The sequence below is a fragment of the Chrysemys picta genome, chromosome 6 (genome assembly GCF_011386835.1).
Source record: "Chrysemys picta bellii isolate R12L10 chromosome 6, ASM1138683v2, whole genome shotgun sequence".
NCBI lineage: Eukaryota > Metazoa > Chordata > Testudines > Emydidae > Chrysemys > Chrysemys picta.
The window spans coordinates 91,153,155-91,173,881 of record NC_088796.1 but is presented as its reverse complement, the minus strand read 5'-3'; the positions used below and the strand labels follow the sequence as shown (position 1 = coordinate 91,173,881).

The 20,727-nt window shown below is 39.7% G+C and overlaps 1 protein-coding gene across 5 annotated transcripts in view; it reads left to right on the top strand.

The window, feature by feature from the left end:
* JAK2 (Janus kinase 2) overlaps positions 1–20,727 on the top strand; it is a 140,365-nt gene that overhangs the window by 73,367 nt on the left and 46,271 nt on the right. For 4 of the 5 annotated variants that reach the window (XM_005296794.5, XM_024103351.3, XM_005296793.5 and 1 more), the window contains exons 3-7: positions 4,724–4,847; positions 6,823–6,940; positions 7,499–7,644; positions 10,780–11,092; positions 13,654–13,794. In XM_005296794.5, the coding sequence (XP_005296851.2) occupies positions 4,724–4,847; positions 6,823–6,940; positions 7,499–7,644; positions 10,780–11,092; positions 13,654–13,794 (842 nt within the window). The remainder of the gene's footprint in view (positions 1–4,723; positions 4,848–6,822; positions 6,941–7,498; positions 7,645–10,779; positions 11,093–13,653; positions 13,795–20,727) is intronic. The other variant, XM_065550425.1, reaches the window with a different exon arrangement.

Here is a 20,727-nt window from a genome sequence, read left to right as displayed (position 1 = left end):
GGCTGGTTAGATCCTAAGTGGGTGGGCTGCGGCCCACCCAGGCCCACCAATAGCTATGCCTCCACGGGCCCCCGCCTCTTTCCACCCCATCCCCCCTGCCTCCACTTCTCCCCCACCAGCGCTGCAGAACAGCTTATTACTGGTGGGTGGGGAGGTGCTGATCAGTGGGGCTGCCAACGGGTGGGGAGGCACTAGGAGGAGGAAGAAGCGCTGACCCATGGGGCTGCCAGTGGGTGCTGAGCACCCACTGTTTTTTCCATTGTGCTGCAGCCTTGGAGCACCCATGGAGTCGGCAGCTATGCAGCTTCATCCTTGAATTCCATAGTCAATAGATTCCTCAGAAACTTTTTAACATTATTAGGCACAGCTGTGTAGCTAGACCTTTATAATTCTATAAGGTGATCAATTTAGGTGTTCAATAATTTTATCGACATACAGCAGTATTGTACTCACTTGTGAGATGTCTCTCTCTTTGAGCTGGTAGAAGATACTCTGTGAAAACTTTCTTCAATGGAAAATCGGGTTTCAACTAAACTAAAATTTTCACATCAAGTGTCTGCTTTCCATTGTTTCATTGGAAAACCAAAAACCCCCAAATGAAAACTTTAATCTATAAACTATTTTCCAGCTAGCTCTAGTTAGTATTGTAATTTACCATGAGACACTACAATAAATGACGTGTTTAGATATACAGGGTTCCCTTCTCTAAAGCTCCCTCAAAGTTAATTTCAGTAAAATATGTATTATTGTTGTTCAGTTTCACTGATTTGTGTGTATTATTTCAACAAATAAAAACACGTTTTTGTTAGAAAACGTTTTTAGGTGTTCAGACATGAAATTGCAGTCTTAGACAAAAGAGAAAAAAAATCACTGAATATTATTGCATTTGTTTTTTACTCAATTGTCTGAGATGATTACTAAATGCCCTGCTCCTCCTGATATTTACTGTTGTCACTTAGGCAAGGTGGGAATCATGTACAAAGGGCTTTCGGTTCCATTTTTTTATGTCTAGACTGTGTACAATTGTCATTGACTCTGATGTCAGTGACTCATGGGGGTTTTACTTTTATACTTGGCACTGCGCATCTTGGCTTCCCCTCTGTTTACTTTGACAGAACCTAGTGAAACATCTTGGACCAGGTCCTCTGGCATGTTGCAACAACTTTCCACCACACTAAATTAATAATCTAGCCCTAAATTCGTCCAGTCTGTCCCAGGGAGTATCCTCCTGGTATAAAAGTGATCCTCCAGTGGGGTAGAGACAACTTAAAGGTTCTTACACCACTCACCGTCCTTGCTTTCAGTGAAGCAGAAGTTGCTGGAGGAAAGGGGATGTGGACAGGACACACACAGTGCAGGCCATACTTACGGTTGGAGGACACTCTCCTGGGAAACAGCGACTCTGAAAAAGATTTGAGAGTCGTGGTGGATAATCAGCAGAACATGAGCTCCCAGTGTGAGACACAGTGGCCAAAAGAGCTAATGAGATCCTGGGATGCAGACACGACTGGTACCTGCTGATAGTGGGGAGTGAGGGGGTGCACAATTTAAAGGTTTGCCTCCACCTCAACAGCTTGAGTCATGCCTACCCCTTCCCAGTATACTTCTCCCCCCCCCCTTACCCAGTGGCCTCTCCCTAAAGCTCCCAGTTGTTTGCACAGGGAGGGAACCAATCCAGAAAACCCTGGCAGAAATCTGGGAGGGGGGCACGACACCTCTGCTGGGATGCATAAACAAGGGACTCTCAAGTAGGAGTAGAGAGGTTATTTTACCTCTGCATTTGGCACTGGTGTGACTGCAGCTGGAATTTTTTGTCCAGTTCTGGTGCCCACAAGAAGGCTGTTGATAAATTGGAGAGGGCTCAGAGAAAAGCCACAAGTATGATTAAAGCAGTAGTTCTCAAACTTTTGTATTGGTGACCCCATTCACACAGCAAACCTATAAGTGTGACACCCTCCCATATAAATTAAAACCACATTTTTTATATTTAACACTATTAGGGAGGCGAAGCGGGGTTTGGAGGTGGAGGCTGACAGCTCATGACCTCCCCATGTAATAACCTTGCAACCCCCTGAGGGTTCATGACCCCCAGTTTGAGAATCCCTGGATTAAAGGATTAGGAAACATGCCTTATAGTGGCAGACTAAAAGAGCTCAATCTATTTAGTTTAACAAAGAGAAGGTTAAGGAGTGACTGACGATTGTCCGTATCTGCAAGGGGAATAGATAATTAATAATGGATTCTTTAGTCTAGCAAAAAAAGGTATAACATGATCCAATGGCTGGAAGTTGAAGCTAGACAAATTCAGACTGGAAATAAGGTGTAAATTTTTAATAGTGAGAGTAATTAACCATTGGAACAATTTGTCAAGGTTTGTGTTGGATTCTCCGTCACTGGCAATTTTAAAATCAAGATTGGACGTTTTTCTAAATGATATCCTCTAGGCGTTATTTTGGGGAAGTTCTGTGGTCTGTGATATGATTGATGTAGAATGTCCTCAAGATAACATTCAAAGGACAGGGACAAAGGACATTTTAACCAGTTGCTTGTGTCTTTCTTCATCCTAACAAGCTATTCTAGATTTAACATGTTCTGTTTTACCTTGGCAGAACACTCCCATGAGATCATATTTATTGACCTATTAGAATTTTAGATGACTCTGGTGGAGGAAGGCTAATTAGTACTCCTGGATTGCTTCCAGAGAGAGAGAAGGTTTTCTCTTCTTCAGGACATACTGATTTCTTAGCACTTCCACCTCCTACATACTTTGGATCCAAACATAAGCCCTCCAGCTGCCTCTACACCACTGGGATGGCCCATGTATATTAGCGACTTATGTATTTACATACGTTCTTCATTTATTCAGTTTCACTGCTCTTGTAGCAAATATGTTTTAAAGTATAGTAAGCACAAATCTCTGTAAACCCTGCTTCCCCATTAATCAAATCTTCAGTTCTTGTGACTTCCAAGTTTTTTCATCATCCATGTATTGTAGTTCACTCTTAATTATTTTGCCTTAATGGGAAACATTCAACTTCATTACATATGATATATTAGTGTAAACCTTTCCTCCCCATGTAAGACTTGCAGCTTCAAATAGGCTCTTTCCTACTGTTCTACACATCCTTTTTTGTTGTGTTGTTGTCCTGTAACATGACATTCTTGCAGTAATAACTATAAGTACTTGTATTTGTCATAGATTGGTACATCATCTCTATGTAATGCAGTTGATTTTATGCTGTTATGTACTTGGATCACTTATATGTCATATCAAATGATCTGTGAACCTTACACTTTGTTAAACATAAAACATAACAAATGATACAAGTGATCATCCTTATTCTCTCAGCTATTTCTTTGTTTTATCTTATTTCTTTGCCAGCCATTGAACATTCCTGTCCTAGTAGAATAATTGCACCTTCCTTTTAGTTGGTGGTTGTCTCTATTTTAGCCTGTTCATCAAAGGATACTTTTGAGGAACAATTTAAAAAAAAAAAAAGCGGCTTTTCTAGCCATTGTTACTAAGAATTTTCAAGCAGCAGCTAAAATTTTTTTGGTTTATTTTTTTTAATGTATCTTTTTTGCAAACTATTCCTTTGAATGTGACTAGTCCTACAATGAGAGACCGTCCCTATGTCACAGAAGCATTTCCTTTTCGTTGTGCTCTTTTGCCCTAAGCTTCCTTCCTCTGTGTCCTCCTGAGTTTATAAGTCTTAGTACAATAGTATTAATACCTGGAATACGTAGGAATGTGGACTTAATAGTCATGGTGATTCTCTTCATGTTGTTCTGCTTTTAATTCTTCTTTAAAGCTAATGGTGTAAAACTAGTGCATTAGTCTGTTCAATTTTTGAAAAAACACAAGAAAAAATTTAAAACAAAGTACTATTATTTATTATTCTGGTAGCACATAGAGGCCACTCTGCTAGGTACTGTACAGCCATATGGAGATGGTCTTTGACTTGAAAGCCTTATAATCTAAGGGTTTGTCTATCCAGGGAGTCATTCCAGAATAGCTATTCCTGTTTAGCTCCATGGGATTAAGCTAATTGGAGTAAGGGCTTGTCTCCACTAGAAGCGCTATATTGGCACCGTTGCACTAACGCAACTGGGCTGCTGTAGCGCCTTTGGCGAAGACGCTCTGTGCGACGGGAGAGAGCTCTCCTGTTGGCATAATAAATCCTCCTCCACGAGAGGCCGTAGCTATGTTGGCAGGAGAAGTTCTGCCACCGACATAGCACTGTTCACACCGGCGCTTAGTTCAGTGTAATGTACGTCACTCAGGTGGGTGACTTATTCACACCCCTGAGCAACGTAAAGTTATACTGAAGTAAGTAGTAGGGTAGACCTGCCTAATGCACATATGAAGTTAATCAGGAATAGTTAACCTGCTTTAAATTCACATCCCACCTTATTCTAGATTAATTTTCATGTGTAGACAAGCCCTAGATATAAGGTGAGAGACAACAGCAGGTGGGTACAATGGACAGACCGGGAGCATAAAGAAACAATGAGATGATACTGAGGCAGAAAACAAACTGCAGCATGCAGAAACTTGCAATGCAACTGTGACCTACCAGTGCTATAGATAATCAGTTAACAAGACTCTCAGATAATATCAGTCCACCACTTTTTACCAGGGTGTGTTTTCTTTCCACTAAAAAAGTGTTTTGCATAATAACGAACTTCTCAGTAAGCATTTGTTTTTCTGTTGCTTTACTAGGTATCATGCCTGTGTACCATAACATGTTTGCACTAATGAATGAAACAGAGAGAATTTGGTATCCTCCAAATCACATCTTCCACGTAGAAGAATCAACCAGGCTCAACATACTCTACCGAATAAGGTAGCATGACAACTCAGATAACACCTAAAAAAGAACTGTGATTTTATTTTTCATATTAATGCAAAAAGCTAAATAACAAAGCAGTAGCAAACAATATAATGTAAAATGTAACTGAATTCTAGTCTCCATATGAACTATTAGGTACACGATAAGAAGCATACAAAATATGTTGGATTGAGTAAATTGAATAATCAATTGTATTGTTTGTGCCTTTGTATTGGAGATAGCTATACTTGCCTCTTCAGGTTACAAAACAAAAAGGTACTGAAAGTACAGGGAGTTCCAATTATTGTTTGTTTGTGATAAATGATCAAGTAACGAGCCAAATTTCTTGTTCGTGGATTTGTGTTTTTGAGTTATGATGCTAATGTAATTACTAGAAGTTCTGAAATGTAAAAAGTCCTTCAGTGGCTAAAATGCTGATTTATATATATAATTAAGTTATCCTATCCAATTATCAGGACAGCTACAGCAGAATTTGTATCTATCCAATGAACAAAATCTCTTTTTTGAAAGGTGAACTTTTTGAGCTGCTCATCTACAATTTTCCCTTCTGAAAAGGCTTTTATTTCTTTGAAATGCATAAGGTATCATGGATGTCCCTTTGGAAAATTAGTTGCAAATTGAAATGCAAAATGTCCTCTTAATGGCTTGGTTTGCCCTATGCTGGTAGACTGAAATTATGTTATTGAAATTTCTGGTGTGTGCATCTGTTAGTTTGTTCCCCGTTCTATTATAAGAGTACGATAAGAATGACTACCAAACTGCACAGATGCACAGCAGAATACTCAACCATATTGCTAATTCCAATTTAAAATGTGGTTGTGGTCAGCAAAGCTACTCTGAAAATCTTACTTCTTTTTAGGGTGTTTTGTTCATTCTCCACTGTCATACATACAAGGCAAAGTAAGATCAACCAGTATCAAAAAATCAAGCAGTTTTTTTTTTTTTTTATGGTATATTATGAGCAAAAGAGATTCAGGAATCAGAATTTAAAGCTGGCAGTTTTGTTAGTGATATATACCTCTACCCCGATATAACACTGTCCTCGGGAGCCAAAAAATCTTACGCGTTATAGGTGAAACTGCGTTATATCGAACTTGCTTTGATCCGCCAGAGCGCACAGCCCCGACCCCTCGGAGCGCTGCTTTACCGCTTTATATCTGAATTCGTGTTATATCATGTCACGTTATATCGGGGTAGAGGTGTATTAGTTGGATTAGAATACAGCTTTCTGTTCTGCAGTTATATTAATTTTATAGTGCTGCTCCTAGTTCCAAACATTTCTTTTAGTAATCTAAGGCTAGATCTACACTATCCGCCTGAATCGGTGGGTAGAAATAAATCTCTCGGGGATCGAATTATCGCGTCTCGTTGGGACGTGACAATCGATCCCCGAATCGATGCTCTTACTCCACCAGCGGAGGTGGGAGTAAACGCCGTCGATGGGGAGCTGCGGAGGTCGATTTTGCCGCCGTCCTCACAGCGGGGTAAGTTGGCTCAGATAGGTCGAATTCAGCTACACTATTCGCGTAGCTGAATTTGCGTATCTTAAATCGACCCCCCCCCCCTCCCGTAGTGAAGACCTGCCCTAAGATATGATTTAGTCACATTGGGAGCAGTTACAATGTTTGCAACAACCACTTTTACACGAACCACTGTTACCTCGTTGTATTAAACTGAATGACTTGATACCCAGAGTGTTTTCTTTGGGATCGTGTAATGGTTGTTCACTTAGGCATAGAATAATCTTGTCTTCCTTGGGCATTGTTATAATAACCCAAGTAGTTATATTTCATTGTATCGTCTCGGGGTTTTTAGAGGACTAAGGATCTTGCTACAGGGAGTCGTATAGAAAAATAAAACTTAACTTTACCAAGTGATGGTATTTAAGATGTGTGGTCTTTTTCAGCAAATATACCCTTTAATTTTGTTGATATTTGTCTAACTAGACAATGTGTATGTTTCTCAACAGGTTTTATTTTCCTCACTGGTATTGTAATGGCAGTAGCAGAGCATATCGTTATGGTGTTTCCCGAGGTGCAGAGAGTCCTGTTGTTGATGACCTTGTCATGTCTTATCTGTTTGCTCAGGTATGACTTTCAATTGATAGTTCATGATTGACTGTTTTTTTTACCTCTTTGCCACTGCTTTTTGACACCATCATCCAAACGTAGAATGTGGATGATGTCCCACAGAAATAACCCACAAAGCTTGACTTAATTTCTCAGAGGCCAGTTTTAAATATGCAAATGAAACTCAGGGCCATATTGTTCCTCTGCAGTAGGAAAGAATGAAAACCCAGCGGATCCATGTTGTGAGGGAAGAGATGAAGAACTATGCTGCCTCCACCATATCATTCCCCTCAGCAAGCATCAGGCTCCATTTTTTGAGAAGAGCAGGCTTGGAAATATAGGACCATACCATCCCTGAAAAGACCTTGTGGGACTTCAGCAATAAGCTGATACAAACCTTTTAAGAGCTGGGCTACCAAGGGGTGAAAAGTACCTGGGAGCCAGTGTAGAGATTCACAGAGTTTTGGGTACAGAAGAATTGAGTCACAAGAATGTTCAGTAAAGAAAATGTTATAAAAGAGAAACTATGATGAGGTAAATTTTCAGTCTGATTGCTTACGCTCTTTTCTCTCTCAGTGGCGAGATGATTTTGTGCATGGATGGGTAAAGGTGCCTGTTACTCATGAAACACAGGAAGAATGCCTTGGAATGGCTGTTCTTGATATGATGAGAGTGGCCAAAGAAAAGGACCAAACTCCCCTGGCTATCTATAATTCAGTCAGGTAATTCCTTACTTCAGAACAATGTTACTTTTACATACAGTAAAAGGATGACTCATTAGTTTACTGTTTTCTCACTCTGCCTTTCTCTTTCATGTTACCCAAGTAATTAGCACCTGGACAGACACACAATTTTTGGCAACAGATTTGTTCCAGAGCAGAGATTCCCAAACATAGAGAGATTATCTCATGACATCCTCCCCTTACCTCTGTGATCGCATGGACTACTTCTCTTTCCGTTAGCAATTGAACAATGTCTTTGTGGCAACTTCAGCCATTGCTTACATAGAAAATAACGTTAGGAAAGTAATTAATGTATTTTTAGCTGTTTTTTAATGAAATTTAGCAGGTGGAAACAAGGAGGAATCAACACTATGTGACCAGTTCTCTGTGGACCTCTGGCAAGTGTTCTGTGGGCTGCTGGTGATGCATGGACCATAATTTGGGAACCGCTGCTCTAGAACTTCCCATCTGTCTGCAATTTTTTCACGCTTTTCAGTTTCAAAACCTTTTTCTTTTTATATCTGAAAAGTCCATGTAACTATTAACTTTATTTTCCACGACATATATTTGTCTATGCTCTTTTAATCCAAAGAATCACTTCACCTATACACAATCTTAAAATAATAGACTAAAGTGCACATGCAACTGAAGGTAAACATATGTGAAAACATATTCTAATTTTGAGCTTCCAGGGTGCAGTCAGGAAGAATAAGTAATTTTTGTTTAATGTTCTTTGTTTTAACAGAGAGCTTCTAAAGTACGAAAGACTTAAATTTCACACACCCTTGCAACATTATTGAGTCCTAAAGAATGGGGTTCTCTCACTTTTGTTATGCATGTATTTGTGTCACACAGCCCTGGTAGCACTCCTACTGTCTGGATGGTCACCAAGCTACTGTGTTTGAGCCTCACACACTGGGCCTATGTGCTCTTAAGCTTCCTTTGGTGTGAGTAGGCTGCAGAACTGCCCCGACACACTTTCTGGGCACAGGCTGTCTGTCGGTTATCCCTTCACAAAAATGGGACCTCGCAGTCTAGCTGCCATAGGCTCCAAGATTCCCCGGTAGCTTAAGCACACCCTTCCTGTTTTGAGCAGGGGGTTGGACTAGATGACAACCTGAGGTCTCTTCCAACCCTAATCTTCTATGATTCCTCAGCGATCTGACCTTGTGTGAACTCTGGGTTTACAGTTACCTCTTCAGGTGTGTGTGATAATTGAACCAAACAGACACACAGGCTTTGTAAGGTATCCAAAAATGAATCACTCTTTACTTTTGCTAGCACAAGACGTAAACAGATCTAGATAAACAATAACCTGTGTATATGCATTTTCCTGCCTCATGTCCCTTACCACTCTTGAACATTCTTTGGGCTTAAGTCAGAGTCCTCTAAAGAGTCTAGGCTTTTCCTCCAAATCCTGGAGTATCTCCCTGTAGTCTGTAGCCAGTTTCCTTCTTCCTTGGCTGATCCTGCAGCTAAGCAAGTCCCATCTGCTACAACAGTATGTCCCCTCCTGCCCAAGCTTTCTTTTGTCTCATCCTCCAACCCACCCAGTCTCTGTTGTTTTTAAAGGGTAGTATCAACACCTTGGTTCTTTGTCCTGCTTCTGGGGAAATTCCACTCTCCAAATGCTAGACAAGCTGGGCAGAACTGGTTCCATCCAGGTTACAGCTACCCATTATTCTGCTAATGGCTAGATCTCACAATTGTCCTATTCAGAGCCAGACACACCTGCACCCCTCAGCATAAGAGGGATGGTGCAACAATACAGCAAAAGACAACCATAAAACAGAAGAATATAGACAGTTCATAAAATCAAACTGGAATTCCTAAGCTGTACATAGACAGATTCACTCAGTTATCAGAATTTGCTTTTACACTGTATTTTATCAATGTATACTGCTAAAGGTCCTGTTCAGGAAATCGCTTACGCATGCTTTTAAAGTGCTGAATGGCACTTGAACATGTGCATAACTTTAAACATGTACTTAAGTACTTTCCAGAATACATATGTGTTCCTGAATAAGGGGCCAAAGAGAACAAATGAAAACAAATGTGCAGGAGTAAATGCTTAAAATAGTCTGGTGCCATATTTCTGAAATTGTTATGCCCTACCCCTCTTTTCTATACTAGCATAATTTTCATTACACCATATTAAGTTATTGATATTACCATATGCTACCCAGGATATCTGGAAACCATAATTTAAAGATAGCAAGGACTCTTTCATTTGCTGGGAGGAAGACCAATTACTCAAATATTTCTTTTCGCTTTAAAATGTTGACTCACTAAATTTTTTATTTGGGAGGATTTCTGAGGTAATCACCTCTTGTCTAGACAACATGTTCTCTCGCTCTCACCTTTTCTTCCACTCTGATGAGTCTGGTTTTGAAAGTTTTTCCTTTTTTTGTGTCCATTCTTTTGTTAAACTTCTTCATATCATAACTTTTAAAACATTATATTTTCATTTTTAATCACCTTGTTAACAAGATACTACTAGAGCCAGTGCCACAAGTGGTAACTGATTAAATAAAACTTGTTCTAATATTGTCTTTAGATTTTGGCATCTTCTTTTAAGTTACACAGAGAAAATGTTAACAGAGCATTAAGTTATAAGAACATCAAGCACTCAAAAGTTAAGAAATCCAGCCTCCCAGTACAAGGCTTAGTTCATGATTCAGTGTAGAATTGCATTGTTTGTTATCTTTTTAAACTTGACATATGTGGTTCTGTGTCAGATTTACAAATCTGAATGATCTAGAAAGATCAGGATTTTGCTACATTGGCATAGCTATGGGAATTTATCAATGTATCCTGGCTGACTGGACTTCTCCCCAACCCCACATAATAATGACTAAATCAGAAATGTCCAGGTTTATGGAAACAGCAGTGTACTATACTTTGGAATTAGTAAATGAAAAATAGAAAATGGCACAATAAGTGTGGTTTCATTTTCAACAGCTTTTACTGAAGACTGAAATAAAGACCACAATATCTTTTAAAATCACAGTATGTAGTTCATTTGATAAAGTATTTTCATGTTGGCTTTGTATTTATTTAGCATACAGAAATAATTTCCTTTTCTAGGCTTCATAGATAAACCTTGGAATTTATGTGCTAATCTTGTGTTCACAGTTACAAGATGTTTTTGCCTAAATGTGTTCGGGCAAAAATTCAAGACTACCATATTTTGACACGAAAGAGAATAAGGTACAGATTCCGCAAATTTATCCAGCAGTTTGGCCAATGCAAAGCTACTGCCAGAAACTTGAAACTTAAATATCTTATAAATCTGGAATCCCTTCAGCCTGCCTTCTATTCAGAGATTTTTGAAGTAAAAGAGCCTTGCAGAGGTGAAGAAAGGTTTGCAACCATTATAATAACTGGAAATGGTGGAATTCAGTGCTCAAGAGGGAAACATAAAGACAGTGAGCCACTGACAGAACAGGTAATCCATGTGAATATGGCATCACTTTGATTATTTTAAGGATTTTGCAAATGGACATGGTAACAGAGTAATTTGGTCATATGTTACATGTGCTGATTAATTCTAATGTAGTACTATAGAATGAATGATGACTTTGACTTAATAGTTCTACTGTGATTTCTGTATGAAGGGGGTTTGACTTGAACCAAACAGCACAAGACTTTTTAAATTAGGTGGATTTTTTTATATAGATTATAAGAGAAATAACTTTTGGCTAAGCAATTAAAGTACTTAGATGACAAATGAAGAGTGCAGTTCTCTGTCATTCATGCTATTAAAACAGAATTATTATAAAAGTTGATATGAGAAAGTAACAGCTCCGCCTAATTTAAGAGTTAAAGTTAAATGATTCAATCATTTGTTATAATCATGCAGTTTCATTTTATTCTTAATGTTATCTGGGTGTTTTTGGTTTTTTTTACATTGTTTTCCATCTGAATATTCAACAATTGAACTTAATGTTATCTGATGCTAGTTGCTAGCAGGAAATGAATTACTGGTTGTCAGGAATTACCAAGTCTAGCTTTGATAAGTCCCACCTGTTCCATTGCTAATGTGTAATGTACCCAGATCAGGTCAGGAAAACTGTTATCCCAAAGACGATGTATCATTTCAGGAGTATATCTTATTTTTTGTACATAGCTTTTAAATAACAGAATATTATTGTGAAACATTTCTATAGCATTAACATTTTACACATCGCTTTACAGACTATAGATGAAACAACCCTTCTTCTAGTATAACCCTTCTTTATAATCTAAATAAGACTGGGTTTTTTTCCATAGGGACATTTGAAGGAGGAGTATTAGAGGCGATCTCCTTTTTTAAAATGAATAAATGACCTTACATTTTTAAATACATATACATTTCCTGATAGATAACAGACTAGATCAAAACAATAATGTGAAAAATACCTTGTAAAGCAAATTGAGGTTAACAGATAGTTTACAAGTGATCACAGGCCATTATGTAAAATGACACTTTTATGATATGATATTTAATCATCAGGCATATTAAAATATATAACTATATATGTGTAAATATCTTGATATTTCTTCATGTGTGCTTATTAGTAACAGTGCAGATTGAGCTGAGGTTTGGATAATTGGGCCAATAGTTATCATCTGTATAACTCTGATGATTTAATGTTAAATGTTCCTACTAGACACCCTTCATATGCAAAAAGCAGCCTTCAAGAGACTGTTCTAATGATGATGTGCCTGGAGTTATTTTATAGAAAAACAGGCCTTTTAAAAATCACTTTTTGTACATTAATTCATATATTAAAATTTGCCCTCTTTGAGACATATTTTCGTAAAGCAACCTCTATCTTTGCACATGCTGAAATTTGTGTATGCAGCTGTACCATTTGTGCATGCCAGTCAGGCCTTTAATAGCAAGAGTAATACATAGGATTCTTATTGTTTTTCCTCTGAAATTCTCAAAATTCTTTTCCAAGATGAATAAGCATTATTGTCCCCAGTTTACAGATGAGGAAACAAATGCATGAAGAGTTTAAGTATCTTGTTTGAGGTTATAGAGGAAGGCAGGGGCAGATGGGAATAGAAATCATGTCACCAGACCCCCTGTCCTCTGCTCTGACCATTAGGCAACTCTGTCTAATGTAAGATGATTAACTACATTTACCTGTGGACAGTTTCTGCATTTGTACAAAGGGTTGCATGCTCAAATTTAATAGTGAGGTAAGGCTAGCTGTATCTTTGACTATTGCAGCAAACCAGCGTCACAAAACTTTACTCAACCACTTGCTTTGGAGCAAGATATTATTATTTTTATTTTGGTGAAGTGGTGGTGATGCAGTGGCTGTGATAGATGGTCTTGCCAGCCCAGATTCTTATCTAGTAACTAGGCATAACTCCATTGACTTTAGTGCAGCTGAGAATCTGGCCCAGTATCTTTATGGAGAGCATGGGTGAATACATGTTGTGCCAGTATAACCGTGGATACACCTACAAAAAGGTTGCAGTAAATAATAAACTAGAAATTCTTACTCAGATTATTATCAGGCCTGTTATTTTCCTTGAATTACAGAAATAACAAATAATGATGTATATTATCTAAAATGCTACAGACAACCAACTAAAAAGCCATTACCTGTATAACATTTTGACTGATGTACCATATCCATCTGGTGGAAGAACTGACTCTCACTTTTTCTGTCCGATATTTTAAGAATTCAGTTTGAGGTCAGAATTTAAAGAACCAAATTTTCAAAAATTCCCTGAATTGTACTCAAGTCAAAATTCACCCAAGCTTCTAGCTCCCATTGTGATTTGTGCCTTCGATTACCGTGGTCAGGGATGCACAAGTGTGTGTGCATTTTTCATTGTGAAAATCCGCATCCACTTTGTGATTATTTGATCTTCAGTATTTTGAATTCATCATCATTCCTAAGGTGGTGAAAATATTTATCTAGGGTTGTCGGAATTCTCAAATTTTGAATTATACGTTGAAAAACCATTTACTATGTTAGTATTAATCATAACTAACATTTATTATAGGAATTACAAACATATTGTGATTTTCCTGATATAATCGATGTCAGCATTAAGCAAGCAAACCAAGAAGGCTCCAGTGAGAATAGAATTGTCACCAGTGAGAGTAGAATTGTCACCATTCATAAGCAGGACAGCAAGAATCTGGTATGTTTATTTTTCTTATTGTTTGATTTATATTGATATTGGTTTGATCATGCAGTGGGAATACGGCAGTATTCACAATATTCTACTAAACCTACGATGCGGTAAACAATTACTCAGATGTTAATAAGGCAAAAGGTAAAAACTGAAGATTTTAACAGTGATCACTATATCAGGACATAGAGAGGCTAATGTATTTGAAGCACCATAGCATAGACTGAAATTGAAACAAGGATATTTAAAACTAACACTGACACTTTATCTGCAGTTCATTCTCCAACTTCGTTGTGCCTAGCTAAATAATTATTAAACTTGTGCAATTTTAATTTAACCTAGACCCTAATCCTGCAATTCATTGTGCATGGGCGCAGCAGTCTGTCCGTGTGCGCGCGCACACAACTGCAGGATTGGGATTTGAGATTAGCCTGAAGGGAAAAAGATATACAGAACTATATACATCCATCTAGACAAAAGGTACAAAACTAATAGTATAGCTGTTATTATTTAAAATATTCTGTGAGGCATTCGTTTGAAAAGTGTTAGTCTGACAATGTAAACAAGTCACTTACAAATTCTCTTTACAGTATATTGTGTGTGAACTAAAAAGCCACAATTGTTCATCTTTTTAATCCTAGCATTCTATTAGCAACACCATTTCCTGTATGAGATAACCTTTTGGTGTAGTGGTTTCTTTCTTGATCCACATTACTGATCTATGTAACATCAGATTTCCTGTTTCAGTCATTTTCCTGGCTGATCAGAGATCTACAACTTGTTGGCACACAAGACAGATGTACTGCTAAAATGGTTCTTCCTTCCTGGAGAAAGTAAATCCAAAACCTGCAAAAGCATTTGAATGAGAGTGAATTAATTTTCTGTTTTTAATGCTGCCTTTAAAAATGATACTGTTTTTCAGAATTATATTAGATTTGATATAATTACTCTTCAGTAGTCACATAGAATCTACACTTGTAGATAATTAAGCTGTGTTTTTGGTAGCTAGCCAATGGAAACAAATGGTTTTTAATGTAGTCTTTTCCTGTAAAGTGCATGCGTGAGGAATATTTGTTCTTTATTACAGCACTTTCACTTTTGGATTATTAAAGAACATTCTTTTCATTACGTCTTTCATTGCTGTTTTTCAGCTTCAGTAATGTTCAACTTTTCTTTTAAGGTAGTTCAACCCCTTTTTCTTATGAAATGTGGTTGGTCGAGGACAACGTATAATGTAGTTAAGATTCATCTGAAATGGGAGGGAAATGAAGGAACAGTCCATAGATTGGAGCACATTGACACAAAATAAGGAAAGAAGTATTTTCAATATGAGATGCCCAACTTTCCTCTTGCTGTCTTTCTAATATCTACCAGGAAGAACTGTTAATTTTCACATCTTTGGTTTCTCCTTGTTGAGCGAGGACCATATTGGAAGAGGAGTTACCTTTACAGGATTTATTTGCCAGAAATTATCCCAACAAACCTGTGAAGCTCTCTCAAAAAAGAGGAATCTTGGGAAAGGCAGAGCATAGAGGGTGCATGAAAGATATGGGAATTAAAAACTTGTTGTAGCTTGAAGTTATTTATATTGATTTGAATAAAACCAAACATATGTGGTGGTTGGTTTTTCCCTCTCCTCACCCTCCCCATCTCCTTTCCTCGTCGTGACCTTTACAAAAAATTACAAGAGGTTGCTCATATGTACGTACTAAGTGGTTTGTCCTTTTGTCTTTCTATCAGGGATGTTGTGTAATAAATGTTCTTCCTTTTTTATACTGATAAAGCCTTTTGTTGCGAAATAAAATTAAGTCCATATTGCCTTCTGTTTTACCCATTCATTGTGCAGCATCTATAGCCCTCGTTTTCATAAATACAGCAGTTGCATCATACTACTGCAGCCTAGAAGTATGTGTGAGTTTCTGTTCAGCACAAATGCTTTATTAAAGGGCATCTCTTAAGAAAAGGTGAAAAACCAGAGTATGTCAAGTTTTAGGCATTTAATATTAGAGCTGGTGTATTCCAATCCCAACCAAGTGAGACTGTAGACAATCTGCTTGACATAGATTAAGGCCTTGTCTACACTACGGGGGGTGATCGATCTAAGTTACGCAACTTCAGCTATGTGAATAACATAGCTGAAGTTGACGTACTTAGATCTACTTACCACGAGGTCCACACTACGCGATGTTGACTGGAGATGCTCTCCCGTCGACTCCCCTTGCTCTTCTCATTCAGGTGGAGTACAGGAGTTGACAGGAAAGTGATCAGTGATCAATTTAGCGGGTCTTCACTAGACCGCTAAATCGACCGCCGATGCATTGATCACCGCACGTCGAACCCCCAATAACTGTAGACAAACCCTAAGTACAAGCTTTTCTTGTGTTAAATAAAGTTTAAGAAATCATGACCAGAGTATTTTAAAATATTTATTATACAGCAGCTTTATTGAGAATCATGTTATGTAAAGTTACGCTGTGTAGCATATTAAACAACCTTTCTTACAGCCGCATCATGTTTCACTATATGACTCTTCAAAAAACCCTTGAGATCTCAACTTCTGGTGTATAACTCAGGTTATTCAAATAAACTACTTGAGAAAATAGCAGAAAATACACTCGCTGGACCTATAGCCAGTGGAGAGTCTGTTTTCTCTGAGTTGAACTGAGTTGCTGGTATTGGAAAGCAGACTGGGGAGGAACATACCTTGGGGTTTGAATCACCACTGCGCTATTTCAGTTTTATACCAATGCAACTCCATTGAAACCAATGGAGTTACTCTGGCATAAAATTGGATTGTGACAAACTCAGACCTGATAGTTGTAGGAGGGTGGTTGAAGGTAGGTATATCAGCCCGTTAAAACCTCTTTCTTGTGAGCTGAAAAGAGGTTACCTCAGGTTAATTAGGGACACCTGAGCCCAGTTATGGGCCACCGTGACCTTTAGAACCTCTTCTGGTGAGAGAGCTGGGAGTAGGGACAAGATACAAGCTGTAGAAGGGTTGGAGGATAGGTTTCTTCTAGGAGGAAAGCTGTTCTCCTTCTCATAGGGGAAATATCGAGTTGGGGAAGGGCTGACAGCCATGAGCCAGTATGATAAGGGTCAGTGCTCTGGTGGGAGCAAGGAAATGGTTTTGTGTGTGTGTTGGGGGGGCGGGGAGGGAGGTTAAGAAAACCACTTGGGACAACCCTTAGGCCTACCTTGTGAAAACTGTGACTAAACCATTGTTAAGAATTATAAACTGTAGAGAAGGACTGATTTCCTCTAGGCCTCTGCTCCCCACCAGAGGGATAACTGCTGAGGCTGATGTGACAATAGAGGTGTGTTGCCACATGTGGTGTTAGGGATGGGATCACATACAGCGGACTCTCCTGGAGGCAAGATAAATCATTCCTGAGATTGGACGACGTGGTAAGGATGCTGGTGCAGGCCACTGCACCACAACAGGAGGCTACCAGAGTACTGATGGCTGCTCAGCAGGAATCGATATAAATACAACAAGAGACTAACCAACTGCTGATGAATCAGGTGATACAAGACCAAGGCACACTGCAGGAAGTAGTTAGACAACTGAAGGCCCTGATTACTCTGGAAGGTGACCAGGAGGGAACTCTATCTTAAAGACTAGCAGTTACCTACAAAAGATGATGAAAAAGAGAGATGTTGAGGTTTATCTTCTCATGTTTGAAAGAACAGACCTATGTGAGGCCTTGCCCAAAGACCAGTAGGTCGGTATCCTTGCTCCCTGTGTGGGAAGGCACAGCAGGCCTACCACGATATGGCAGCAGAAACTGTCAAAGACTATGCCCAGTTGAAAACTGAGATCCTGGCAAGATCCAGAGTGACTACAGCTATAAAGGCCCAGGAATTCCACAAGTGGAGGTTCCAGGATAACAAAGCTCCAAGACCACAATGGTTCAGCTTGAGCCATCTGACACAGAAGTGGTTGCATCCTGAGACCAACAGTATGGAAAAGATTGTAGAACTCCTGGTTTTGGACAGATTCCTGAAAGGATTACTGCCTGTGAAGGTGGGTTGACCAAAATGACCCTTCTGACTACAACGATTTGGTTGCCTTCGTAGAGAGATACTTAATAGCCAGAGATCTTTCTAGGACTGCCAGAGAAGAGATGTGCCAGTCCCAAAGGCCTGTACCTCTGAAAGTTTGTGTATGACTATATGGGGGAGGAGGGATGCTGAAGTGTGACCTGAGACTGGGAAGGGACCTGGGGAACCGGGGAGAGAAGGCCATAGGATAAGGCCTAATAGACCATAGAATAGGGAGATATCAAGAGCTATGTATAAATGTTATGCTTGGTGGGGGAGCTAGAACATAGAGCAGCTCATTGTCCTAACAGTGAGGAGCCCATGCAGGGCAACTTGGTGGAACAGTGAGAGACCGTGCTTAATCAATCCTGCAGGAATAGCTTTAACTCCACATAGATATATGTGGCCGTTCAAGTTGAATGGTATAGAGATGGTTGCTTTAATAGACTCCGGAAGTGAAGTCACACTGGTCTCCGGGAAACTGGTGGGGTAGAATGAACTGTCTGAAAAGCAGGGGAATAACCTGCATCCATGGGAAAGTTAATTATTAAATGGCCATTCCTGTACAAATAGAGGTTCCGGGAAGCACAACAAGGCTGGTGGCGGCTGCAATCTCTAAACTTCCATATCCTGTGCTCATAAGACAAGATTTCCCAGGGTTCAGAAATTTACTCCCAGTGAAAGGAATGGGGGAAAGTAATAACTCGATGTCTGATATCATGATTCCAGTACATAGCCCGCCTTCCATCTTCTCTGAATTAGCCCCAGACTTGTTTTCAGAGTCCCAGAAGACTATGTGAGAAAGATGGGCAGACTGAAGACTGGGGACCAAGATGTTGGCCCAGAATCAGAAGGTGGTGCTTCTGGGTAAGCAGTCTCATCCAGCAGGCATGGAGACAACTCAGTTACTGAACCTGAGGTTGAGACATGTTCCACAGAGACCAGCCCTCAGGGTAAAACTGAATTTGGACATTTCAGATGCTTGATCTCCTATACCAGAATATTAGAAAACTAGTAGTCTAGGTAAATGAGGTACCAGCAGAGGGGAAAACCAAAGGTCCAGGGCCTTACTTTGTGATTTTAAAAAAAGGACCTATTGTATAGAATACTCTAACTACAGGAGCAAGAACTGAAACAGTTTCTAGTACTCCAAGGACACAGAAAGGCATTATTCGACATAGCCCATTGTCATTCGTTTGGGGAACATTTGGCAGTGAATAAAACACTAGATAGAATCCTTTGAAGGTTCTTTTGGCCAAGAATTTATATGCAGGTTTGACACTATTGTGCTTCCTGCTCTGAATGCCAATTGCATAGCCCACAACCTCAATTAATGGCCCCTTCAGTGCTCCTACCGGTTATCTAAGTCCCATTTGAAAGGTCAGTGATGGGCCTGATAGGCCTGCTGGAGAAATCAGCCCAAGCTCATCAGAGTGTGCTCCTTGTGCTGGACTTTGCTGCCTGGTATCCAGAAGCCATACCCCTGGGAATCAGTGTCCAAGATGATAGCTAATCCAAATATCCTCTCAGATAGGAATACTGATGAAGGGACTCCTTTCATGGCAGAGTTGATGAAGGACTTGTGTGTGCTGCTTCAAATACAGGCCCTACAAACCAATGGCTTGGTCAAACGCTTCAACGGAACACTGAAGAGCATGATACGGAAAATAGTGAATTGAGATTGGAAAAACTGGGATACCTTGCTACCCTACTGGAATCTTGTTATAATGGAGGTTCCCCAACCTTCCATAGGGATTTCCCCCTTCAAGTTGCCAAGTTGTTGCCACCCCACGGCATATTGGACATTGCCAAGGAGCACCGGGAGGAACAGCCTCGCTAAGAAATGGGCATCATTGAACATGTGACTCACATGGGACAGAATAACCCGTCACCCCAATAGCGTGAGAACATATGGAAAAAGCACAAGCAGCCCAACAGTTATAATTGACAAGCAAGTGTTCTGAAATTCCAGGCTGGGGATTGGATAATGGTGATGGGACCCCGAGCAGAAAACAAGCCCTTGGTCAAATGGCAGAGGCTATATGAAGTAACAGGCCATTGCAGAGGTTAACTCTAAGGTTCGACAACCTGATCTCTGAAAGCAAGAACAGATCTACCACATCAACCTGTTAAAGCCCCGGCAAGACAGGTCATCAAGGTGATGGAGTGAAGCCATGATGTGTTCTCAGAGAAGCCAGGCAAAACTGTGGAAGCTCATTGTCCCGGATCCAGGAATAAATGAGAAGATTAAACCATACTGGATCCCTGAGGCTAAAAGGAAAGAGATCAATACAGAAATGAAGAGGATGCTGGAGTTGGGAATCACTGAAAAGTCCCATAGTCAATGGACCAGCCTAACTGTTCTGGTTCCTAAACCAAATGGTACCATGAGGTTCTTCAATGACTTTTGAAAATTAAATGAGGTGTCCCAGTTCAATGCCTACCCCATACCTCAGATAGATCAGCTAATTGATCACGTGGGAAAAGCAAGATTCTTGTCTACCTTTGACCTGACCAAAGTTATGGGTAAATCCCTCTGGCAGAGGTAGCCAAGGAGAAGAGGCCACCTTTTCTATGCCACAGAGCTTATAGCAGTACATTATCCTCCATTTTGGATTACAAGGGGCTCCAGCAAACTTCCAGTGACTTACGGATAGCTATTATGTCCACATGCCAGGTATGCAGCTAGCTACTTGGATGATGTGATCATACACAGCCAAGACTGGGGGATGCACCTAGAAAAAGTAGACGCAGTACTGCATACTCTGAGGAAAGTGGGTCTCACTGCTAACCTCTCCAAATGTGCAATAAGGCTAATGGAAGCCAAATATCTCTGGTACATCATGGGGAGAGGTGTAGTGAAACCCCAGTTGAACAAGTTAGAGGCAATACAAAGTG